At 42.5% G+C, this 11424-nt stretch overlaps 2 protein-coding genes across 2 annotated transcripts; both read left to right on the top strand.

The window, feature by feature from the left end:
• Positions 1-5786: 5786 nt before the first annotated feature.
• On the top strand, positions 5787-9239 carry LOC129773023 (uncharacterized). The gene has a single exon (XM_055776575.1). It carries the CDS (start codon positions 5787-5789, stop codon positions 9237-9239), a length of 3453 nt encoding a protein of 1150 aa, XP_055632550.1.
• A 273-nt stretch (positions 9240-9512) lies between these two features.
• LOC129773022 (uncharacterized) lies at positions 9513-11191 on the top strand. The gene is made up of 2 exons (XM_055776574.1): positions 9513-10454; positions 10535-11191. The coding sequence occupies exons 1-2, from the start codon at positions 9513-9515 to the stop codon at positions 11189-11191; spliced, it is 1599 nt and encodes a 532-aa protein (XP_055632549.1).
• Positions 11192-11424: the final 233 nt, after the last annotated feature.

Raw genomic sequence — 11424 nt, 5'->3', positions numbered from 1 at the left:
CAAAACCGAGAGCTGTGTTCATTGCTATAGGTATCACCAACACAATCGATTAGGGATTTTTTGTTGCTGGTCGTCGAAATATGCTGAATAGTATAATTCGTGAATTATTTGTTTGTGAATAATGTTTTTGGGACCGTTGGAGATGTAATTTCACTAATAGGAACAGAAAAGCTACTCGGATATTCGATAAGTTATTTCAATTGAAAGCCCTTGTTGTTGTCCTACGTCTCTCCGATTATGTCCTCGTCATTAACCATTCGCCTTTTTTTTTCTTGGATCCATCCTAATAATTGTACTTATGATCGAATGGAAATTAGAAATACAACGCTACATTCCACACCACATCTTCATACATGCGTTTATTTTTATTTTTTTTATCCCATTTGTTTATTTCAGGCTCATTAGCATATTAGCTGTAACAAAGCCGGATTTTAATCGTGTACATGTCACATGGTTATCATATCAATAATTAGCACATTACACAGTTGCCTTTTTTCGGCGTAAGAGAATTCCTTCTATACCATTGTATATATTGTATATATGGTACATTTACGCAATAGCCATTTAGGCGTAAGAGTTTTTCCTTCTGTTCTTCCATTATCCAGTTAGACCGGTTAGCGGAGACAGTTGATTGATCATTGTTGAGTTATTTGTAGAACAGCAGCCCGATGTGTCCTGCAGAGCAGAGCAGTTGTATGGATGAATCGATCTTATTTCGACCGTGGATCGATCGTCATCGCTGATGATTGTTGCGTGGACGTGGTTATTCTGTAATAACACAAAGATGGTCAATGAGGGCCCTGAGTTTTGAACTCATGATCGATCGCTTACTAAGCGAACGCGCAACCAATGTGGCTACGGAGACCCCCTTACATGCGTTTAGTTAGTAGGACATTTCTAAATGTGATGTTATACATTCTAATAAAACGATACAACTCGTCTCCCGTATAACTGTTCGCTTGAAATCAAACATCTTTAACCGTATCGGTCGTTCGGCGGACAACGATATCATTCATCAAATAAGACCCCCAGGAAATGACACCCATCAGCAGCAGAGCATTAAGCTGCCGACAGTCATGTATGCAATGAGCTTGGCCACCATGTTGCCACTGGTCAATAAATAATATCTCAAATAAATATGAATTGCCATCCATCTTGCTGTGCCAGCATTACGGCTTAAACTGTCCTTCTGCTTCCTTCTCCTGCCGAGAACCAACATTCGACGAGGTTCTGTGTGTGTGTCACGACACTATGCTCTCCAACCCGGAAGACTTGGAAGATTATCTTCCGAGAAACAGCTACAGCACATTGAGTCATCCAACCGAAGATATCTTCGAAGATAAATTTCTTCATCATCGCATCCAACAGCAAACGAAAAGCAACCGCATTTGTGCAGACCTTCCGATTTACCATCCAGTGCTTGATGTGAGAAGGTGGAACCAAATGTTAAATACGTCGAACGTTAGCTGGCATACCAATGCTTCCCGGTTCGTCCTTTTTGTCCCACGTGAATGTTTGATTACGTCTGTAAACATCTCTCATCACACATACACACACATGGATGCAAACAAATCGTTTGAGATGGTGGCATTTGACTAGAAGGGACATTAACTGTAGAAGAAGTTTAGTTCTGATGTTCGACCCCCCAATTGGGTCCCAGAAGTACAAACCCGGTGTGTTGACATTCAAATGGTCCCCATCTAGCAGCTCACCGCATATGCTGGTATCCGGACGATTCATGTGCGGTGACACAAATCATCATTAGAATTGTGCGGGGAAGAAACGTTCAGTGAATCAATTTTCCAAAGTAAACTCAATTCCCTCCAATTGAAGGCTGAAGCGTGATATAACTTTCTCTCTTTCAACGCCAATTTAATTTCATTGCCATAACCATTCAATTTGCATTTCCGATTGTGTGCTCACTTTCACCCGCGGAGAAAAAAACCAATATCGATTGATTGAGTTACGGATTAGATAAACTCAATTACTTCCCCCAAGCCCAAAGTTAATTCACTCTTTGCTTTCGCTCCGCGAAAGGAAATTGAAGCGGAGCTATCCTTAGTTCCAACGCTGATTATTTTCCCGCGCTCTCATCGCTATCATCGCCGTCGACAACAATCCTGCGAAGCGAGAAGTAGATAATCTCATCATTACGGATTTATTGTGGACATTATCGTATTTTCTTTTCGGTGTCCACTCTCTGCTCGGCAGTTACTAATTCCTGGCAGGATGTAATCAGTTCTATTTTCTTTCTTCTGGAAGCATTTCCAAAGTCCCCGCCGGGATGAGATACTCAGTGTCAACATGTTTATTACCTCGGTCATAAAATACTAGTACCGATTTTATCGGTTACGAAAGGACAGCGGAGTGGTAGCCATGTGGCCGCTCAGCCTCCGGGCGAAATAGATTAATAACAGGCTGCGTGTGGTCTGCGATGGACTCCTGGCAACGATACCGCCAGAGTGCGTGCGTTATGGTTATGACGATGCCGCCACTGAAGGACGAGAAGCCCTCTCTTCTATAGGCTCTATTTTATGGGATCTATTGCGTGGCCGAAATGGTATCGGTTGTTGGTTTGAGTAGAAGTTTCTTTATTTCGGCTCGGAGCGATCGCATCGTGGCGAAGAAGGAGGAGAGTGTTTATTAGGGTTCCAATGAATGTATGGGAAAAAATCGATCCTTAAATTTTAAAAAGTTACCCTATACAAAATATTCATCACCTCGAAAAAACATCCTATACCAAATATCAGCTCAATCGGATTTAAGGGAGAGTGGCGCAAAGTGGTTGAAGTTTGAGTTTTTTGAAAATCGAAAAATCACCCAAGGGTAAAGGAAATCAGGGTTTTCGAAAAAAAATTGTGATGCCAAATGTCTTAAAATTGCATGAAACGTCGGGATCTATTGTCATCTCGAAAAAAAAAAATTGTCAGAGATCGACACTCTGGGACTTGGTATTTTTTAGAAATACGAGACGAAACGTATGGTTTTAAGTGCCAACAAAAATAGTTATCTCGATTTTTCATTCGGAACTTGCGAAATGTTGATTTGCACGATATTATACCATATGCAAAATATAGGCTCATTCGAACTTCATCTATTAGTGTTGTAGTCGTTGAAATTTGAGTTTTTCGAAAACTGACAATTCAACGGAAATCGGGGTTTTCAAAACAAATCGTTGATGTCAAATGTCCCACAATGTCGATTATTGACAAAAAAAATTTTTCGAGATGACACTAGAATTCGATGTACCTAATTTTAAGACAGTCGGCATAAATATTTTTTTCCGAAAACACAGATTTCCTTTACTCCCACCTTGGGTGATTTTTCGATTTACAAAAAAACTCAAACTATGGCCGCTTCGCGCCTCTCTCCCACAAGTCCGATCGAGCTGATATTTGGCATAGGGTGTTTTTTCGTGATGGTGAACATTTTTTATGGGGTATCTTTTCGAAATTAGAGATGACCATTTTCATTGACACCCTAGTGTTTATGCACTGTTATTTCAACAAGTCAACTATTTGAAGATAGCAGAGATATTTCTCGATGCTAAAATAGTTCTTTCCAATTACAGGTAAACTTCGAGTCATAACGAAGCGGTTCATAATTACACGTGTATCACTTTGATTTTTATGTTGTGTGATCGTAATTAGTTGGCTTATTTAAATATTCATTCCAGCTGGAAGTGCAGAAAACAAACAGTTTCTAGTAGGGAATCTGATGGTTTTTGACGTAGGACTACGTATTCCATTTCAATACTAGGGATAACTTCATGGAGTTGAAAATGAAACCATTATATTAATGATTTTTGTATGTATTCGTTACCATCGTATAAAAATCGTAGAATCTTCAGTATGCCGTATTTATGTTGGAATACCTATCTATTATATCTAGTTGACTTTTCTTGTTTCGAGACCAAAAGGGATTCTCCCCCATTTTAGTTCGCGAGTTAGCTCTGGTGACACATCCCCAAATTCCGCATTTAAGAGTGAGATATAAAAGTGACCTAAAATGTCAAACCAACTATCAGCGTACACATTAGAAGTGGAGTCAGCTCCCGCATAAATTAACGCAATACTTCGCTAAATTCGACCATAAGCCAATGATCTGCTTAGTTGGATTACTGATATCGAAGGAAGTTTCCAATATTATAAAGATAATGATCACTTGAATCAGTTTAATATGAAATAATAATCTGTACCATTCGTAGAGAAATTATCGGCGAGGCAGCAGACGTGCTGAACTTCAATAGTGTGGAATACGATTGGGAAGAAATTAAACGAAATCTTCTTCTCTATTATAGAAACAAAGGAGATGTGAGCACACTGGATTTTGAACTAACGAAATTACCCAATGAAAGCCTTATCCTCTATTTCAGTAGAGTAAATAAGCTGCCTCCAGCCATTATTGTACAAACTCAAATAGACGAGTAAATACATGGGGATACATCCTCCCACATCGACTATTTTGGCAAAAAGACACTAAATTATTTTATAAGAGTCTTGGAAAACACCTTAAACCTACTTACAGCTATTTGAAACGGCAAAAGTGGGAACACTGAGCCTATGAGTTCTGTTTGGAATATCAAAACATGTTCTGCTCCATTTAGAAATGAATATTCCTCTCATCCAATTCCTAAACCAAGAGACCTCAACGTTTTTAATACTCCTCCCAGGCTATCATCGAGGAAAATATTGTACTATCCGAAGCCAGCTCGAAGTCAATTCATTCCTCCACAAAATCCAAATCAAAATTCTATTCAATTTTATCCTTCCCATGCGAACGTTGCTAAACCTAATCCTTAAAGACTATAGTTTGCTTACAATAATTCAATTCAATAAAATCAGCGATTTTCCAAACCAGAACCTATGGAAATAGATCCGAGTATTCAAGCAAGAAATGTGAATTAAAGCAATAGACCATTGTTTGAATTATAATCAAAAAGTCGGTCACCCTATGCGCGGAACTACTACCTCCTCAACTAAGCTCAGCTTCCGTTAGTGGTCTCTGTACCAATAGATTAGCTGAAACAATAGGCCAGTTAGATCATACCCATAGGAGTGTATAGTTCGTGCGCGCGCTTAGAAGAGTTCAACCGTTTATTTGAATATATCGTTTACCAGTTTATCTTTGGCTATTTTATTATCCCGCCACCCGAAATCCAGTGAAATAACAAATCCTGTTTGAACATTTGGTCCTTCGAGCCTGATTTCGGGGGCGAATAAAGGCCAAGAAAGTGAGCCAAGTTGTGCGATTGAAGTTGAGTGAACTTTCGGTGTGCCATTGTTGGCTTGTCGTGGAATTATTCCACACAGAAAAAGTGGTTTGCGGAGGAAGATACTACGAATTGTCGAGCCTGCGGAAAGGATAGTGGAGCTTAAGTGGCGACAGAAACTGCTGGGAACCATCGGATCGTATCTGCGGAAGGACATAGAGAGTGATAAGTACTGCATGTTAACAAAAGGTTTGTGGTGGCTTGGTGCATGAAAGGCCGCCATTGCATGACGAAAAACGAATAAATGAAATTGGCTTACAAAACTGGGAGTTTTATTGATTAAATACACGTTTCCCCTGAGATTGTGGTTTATCGGGTTGGTTCACCAATATTCTGAATATTTTTTCCTCTAACTGTCTGTTCGATTGGTTCTCGTTATACAGTAAACGGTCGTCAGTCAATTACATATTATACATTACAAGTCGCGCAGGACGTAGAGTAGATTGAGATCAAAGAGTGTGCACAGCTTATACTGTGGTAGTGTGACAGTGAACAGTGGTGAAATTCAGTGAACATGGATCATAATTTACGAGATTTGCTGAAGCAGGAACGGTTTTTACGCAAGAAGTTCGACACGGTACGAAATTTCCTACATAACTTCGACGCAGATCAACATAATTGCCAATTGGACGTTCGACTACAGCGGCTCGAGGAAACTTTTAATGAGTTCCAGATCGTACGTCAAAGGATCGAGTTACTCGCAGAAGAAGAAAGTGAGCAAACACCACCCGAGCCTAAGGAGACGGAAAAAGAATGGGCAGAACGCGTAACCATTTTGAACTTAGCCAGAGAAGAAGAAAATTGGAAGGTACTGTCCGAGATGGAAGAAATTTTCTGCACTTTGAAGGGTGAAATTATGTCCCTGAAGCAACATGAGCGTCGGTCAGAACCAACTGTAAGATCATCAACCACAGAATTTGTTGAGACATCGGTAGGACTATCTCGTGTGAAACTCCCAGACATCCGCCTACCAACTTTCAGTGGGCAACTGAAAGAATGGATGATATTCCGTGACAATTTTCAGAACCTGATTCATCGAAATAACCAGTTGATGCCCATGGACAAGTTTACGTATTTGCGATCCTCACTGATGGGAGAGGCGTTAAAGGCAATTGACTCTGTGGAGTTATCAGCAGTTAATTATGAGGTGGCGTGGACGTTGTTACAAAACCGCTATGAGAATCGTAAATTGATTGTAAAAGCTTATCTAGATGCCTTGTTCGCTGGGGAGAGTATGAAGAAAGAAAGTTACGATTCACTGAATCGGCTAATCAGCGATTTCGAGATGAATCTCATGATGTTGGACAAAGTGGGGGAACCAACAGCTAACTGGAGCACATTGTTGGTTCATATGATGTGTACGCGACTAGATGGGACAACTCTCCGACATTGGGAGTCTCACCATAACTCCAAGGACGTGCCTAGCTATGAGAAACTAATCCAGTTTCTTCGAAACCATTGTTCGGTTTTACAATCGGTTGCTGGTAACAAGCCAGTACCGATGGAAGATAAGCGATCCAAGATATGTATCAGTCATACGACCACTCACACTTTTAATAAATGTTTTTTCTGTGGAGAAGCGTTTCATTCTGCCTTCCGTTGTATGAAGTTTTTAAAAATGAAGACTTCCGAACGAGTGGAAATATCCCGTCGACACGCGCTGTGTCTCAACTGTCTGTCACCTGGTCATCAAGCTCGTGTCTGTAACAAGGGATCCTGTCACCACTGTCGACAGAAGCACCACTCGCTGTTGCACACAAACTCATACCCGGTCAATTCCTCTGTCGCGCAATCAAGAAGTCAAACCACCAATCAACAGCAGTTACAAACACCTCGATCGAACCTCAACCAACCGATACACACTCAGACGACACAAACACGCACAAACTCACTCCCAGTTATACACTCCAACATCAGCCAATCACCTACCACCACAAACCAGTCATGCACGTGTAGAAATACTGTCGCGCTTCCTGTCAGTACTAAAACCCATTCTAAAGAAGTTCTTCTGTCAACCGCCATCGTTCGAGTAGTAGACCGTTTCGGAAATACTCAACTAGCTAGAGCTCTGCTAGATTCGTGCTCACAGTTTTGTTTTATGACCGTACAATTCTGTCAGAAGTTGAGTTTCATACAGAAGCCGAAGTATCTAACGGTTCAAGGTATTGGAGGATCCAAGGCAGTGTCACGAAAAATAGCTGTTGCAACCATAGCGTCACGATCCGATCAGATTTCGACGTACAATTCTGAGATGAAGTTCTTCGTGCTTCCGGAGCTTACTGTTTCACTACCAACCTCGAAGATTAATGTCAGCCATTGGAGGTTTCCTGAAGATATTGTGTTGGCTGATCCTACATTTTTTGAACCCGGTCGTGTGGATATTATCATTGGAGCTGAACACTACTACGATCTTCTCGAGGAGGGTCGTATGAGACTTGCCGACGACAGTCCAGTATTACAAAACTCTGTCTTCGGCTGGATAGTTTCCGGGTCGGTTCCCGTTGAAGAAAGGATTCAGCAGTCAACCGTAGCCTACACGTGTACACTTGCAGATGTACACAATCAATTAACGAAGTTTTGGGAGGTGGAGACCTGTCGTTCCAATAGCATACAATCAGTAGAAGAAACAGAATGTGAAAACCTTTTTGACCAAACAACTACTCGGGATAAATCCGGTAGATTCGTAGTGAGCTTACCGAAAAAGGAATTCGTCATCAAGCAATTAGGAGAGTCACGTAATACAGCGATGAAACGGTTAACTGGAATGGAGAGACGTTTCCAGTCAAACCCTGGATTGCAATCCGCGTACCGAGAATTTATGAGTGACTATGAAAGGCGCGGACATATGCGACAAGTTAACGAACCCAACGATGAAGCTCCTGTCTACTACCTCCCTCACCACGCGGTTCTGAAACCCGATAGCACAACGACCAAGCTTCGTGTTGTGTTTGACGCTTCATGCAAAACGACAACTGGGGTTTCATTGAACGACGCACTGATGGTTGGACCGGTCGTACAAGACGATCTATTGTCTATTGTAATTCGTTTCCGTTTCCATAAAATAGCAATAGTTGCGGACATAGAAAAAATGTATCGTATGATACAGATGCAATGCACTGATCAACGTCTGCAACGCATACTTTGGAGAGATTCCTCCGACGCACCTATTCTTACATATGAATTATCCACCGTCACGTATGGCACTGCGGCAGCTCCCTATTTAGCCACCAAGTGTCTGAAACGATTAGCACAAACCGGAAGATCTACATATCCCCATGCAGCGGAAGTTTTAGAGAAAGATTTTTACATGGATGATCAGTTGACAGGAACCGAAAACCTTGAAGAAGGAAAACAGTTGATTCGCGAAATGCAAGAGCTGATGGCGTCTGGTGGATTCATTCTACGAAAGTGGAACTCGAATTGTCGAACGTTACTTGAGGATCTACCCGCAGACTTGGTAGATGACCGTGCCACGTTTGAGCTGGATTCTTCCAACTCTCCCGTTAAAACCTTAGGTCTATTAAGGGAACCTAGGTCAGATAAATTCCTGTTCACATCTCCCAAATGGAACAGCGAAACCGTCTTTACCAAACGTATAGTTCTCGCTGACGCTGCGCGCCTGTTTGACCCGTTAGGACTAGTGGGTCCTGTGGTAGTCTTAGCGAAAATATTTCTACAAGAGATCTGGAAACGGAAATGTGATTGGGATGATCCGCTTCCAGACGATATGCAATCGTTCTGGATGGATTATCGACGAAACCTGCGAGCACTCTCATCATTATCAGTACCCCGATGGGTGCAATTTTCGAAAAACTTGGAGTTCGTCGAGATACACGGATTCTGCGATGCATCCGATAAGGCTTATGGAGCCTGTATTTACCTTCGTTGCACGTCTAGTGATGGTTCCGTGGAAGTAAATCTTATTACCGCAAAGTCCAAGGTCGCTCCCTTGGAAGACCTCAAATGAAAGAAAAGGAAGCAGACCATTCCCCGTTTAGAGTTATCCTCAGCACTTCTCCTGAGTCACCTATACGAAAAAGTCATCTCCAGCACAAACCTACAGCAAACCGCAACGTTTTGGACAGATTCGACCATCGTATTATGTTGGTTGTCTTCTTTACCATCACGATGGCAAATGTTCATAGCAAATCGTGTGTCCGAGATCCAGCACATCACGAAAGGCAGTCACTGGAAACACATTGCAGGTGTAGAGAACCCAGCAGACATAATTTCCCGAGGAATGTCTCCCATCCAACTTCAGGATCAGCGTTTGTGGTTCAAGGGGCCTCTCTGGCTGTGCCAGGAGAAGAGTTTATGGCCATCCAACAAACCAAGAGAAACAATTGATTCCTCACTTCTGGAAGAGAAATCAATCATAGCGTTACCCACGATAATCGAGCAGCCTAACGAAATATTCTCGTTGCGTTCATCGTTATTTGAACTGACTCGTGTAGTTGCATTAATAAATCGATTCAGACATAATTGTCAGCCTAACGGAAACCAACCCAAACTCACAGGATTCCTCACACACGCTGAGCACGAACATGCTATGATTATACTGATTCGGCTCTCCCAGAGCGAGTCGTTTGCAGCTGAGATTTCCGCTTTGCGAAAGGGTCATCAAATATCAGCCAGTTCATCGATTGCTACGTTGAACCCAATACTTATCGATGATGTTCTTCGTGTTGGCGGCCGGTTGATGAACGCGGCGATTTCCTCAGATAGAAAATATCCCATTATTCTCAGTCATCGACATCCACTCACTAAGTTGATAATGGTACAATACCATCGAAAACTTTTTCACGCAGGGCTGCAGCTATTGGTTTCCACGGTACGTGAAAAATACTGGCCTACCCGTATTAGACGACTAGCAAACACAGTACTTCACGAGTGCGTATCCTGTTTCCGCACCAGACCGAAGGTTCTGGATCAATTAATGGCGGATCTACCATCTGAACGTGTGTCTCCGGCTCCTCCATTCTTGAAGGTTGGGGTCGACTATTGTGGACCGTTCCCTGTTGTTTATCCTGGACGTCGCGCTGTTCCAAGGAAATCCTTCATCGCTATTTTTGTTTGCCTGGTGACGAAGGCGGTGCATTTGGAGCTCGCAGGAGATTTGACCAGTGAAGCCTTCCTTGCAGCCTTCAAGCGATTTATAGCCCGTAGAGGAAAACCTGCTGTAGTAATGTGTGATAACGCCCTCAATTTCGTGGGGGCCAGACGAGAGTTGGACGTACTACGTCAGCTTTTTTGAATCAACAGTTCCAGGAATCAGCGGTTCGTGAAGCAGCTCAAGATGGCATAGACTTCCGGTTTATTCCTCCTCGATCACCTAACTTCGGAGGACTTTGGGAAGCAGCGGTGAAGTCTTTCAAAACGCATTTCAAAAGATCCATCGGTGTTCGAGTTTTACAGCATGATGAAATGCAGACAGTTGTGGTTCAGATAGAATCCGTGCTAAATTCCCGTCCGTTGACTCCAATTAGTAATGATCCCAACAATTATGAAGCGCTAACCCCGGGACATTTCCTTGTCCAGAGACCTCTGTCAGCTATACCGGAACCGTGTCTCCAAGAAATACCAGAGAACAGACTCTCTATGTGGCAACGGGCGCAATCATTTGTGCAGCAATTGTGGAAAAAATGGTCTGTGCAATACCTTTCCGATCTCCACAATCGCACCAAATGGACCCGTCAACGCAACAATATATCGACGGGTACCATGGTCCTGATGAAAGAGGACAAACTTCCACCATTAAAGTGGAGCCTTGGACGCGTGGTGAATACTCACCAAGGACCCGATGGCAACATTCGGGTTGCTACAGTACGAACAAAAGATGGCGAATATAAGAGAGCGATATCGAAGATATGTGTTCTTCCGATCCAGGATAACCATGATGTATCGACGCAGCAAAATTAATGATCCAGAAACGAATCTATACCCAGTCCAGCGTTCTCCAACGATATGAGAAGAAATACAATTTAGGTTTGTTAGAGATAAACTCTTCAAACTCGGCGTTCATCGCCAGTGTTGATCTGCTAGATCAATGCTCGTTCACCAGTGTTCCCTCCGTCTCTTAATCACCACGTACCCAGCCAAGCATTGACTTCGCATAAGCAGTCCCACTGTCGGAGGTTCCAGCACAAAAGCAC

Source organism: Toxorhynchites rutilus, chromosome 3 (genome assembly GCF_029784135.1).
Source record: "Toxorhynchites rutilus septentrionalis strain SRP chromosome 3, ASM2978413v1, whole genome shotgun sequence".
NCBI classification, from domain to species: domain Eukaryota; kingdom Metazoa; phylum Arthropoda; class Insecta; order Diptera; family Culicidae; genus Toxorhynchites; species Toxorhynchites rutilus.
The sequence above is the reverse complement of the archived record's forward strand: the minus strand, read 5'-3'. Positions and strand labels throughout refer to the sequence as shown.

Coding starts and splice junctions, on each gene's coding strand:
- LOC129773022 (XM_055776574.1), top strand. CDS start 9,513: ATGTCTCCCATCCAACTTCAGGATCAGCGTTTGTGGTTCAAGGGGCCT. Junction 10,455..10,534: donor GTAGAGGAAAACCTGCTGTA/GTAATGTGTGAT, acceptor TTGAATCAACAG/TTCCAGGAATCAGCGGTTCG.
- LOC129773023 (XM_055776575.1), top strand. CDS start 5,787: ATGGATCATAATTTACGAGATTTGCTGAAGCAGGAACGGTTTTTACGC.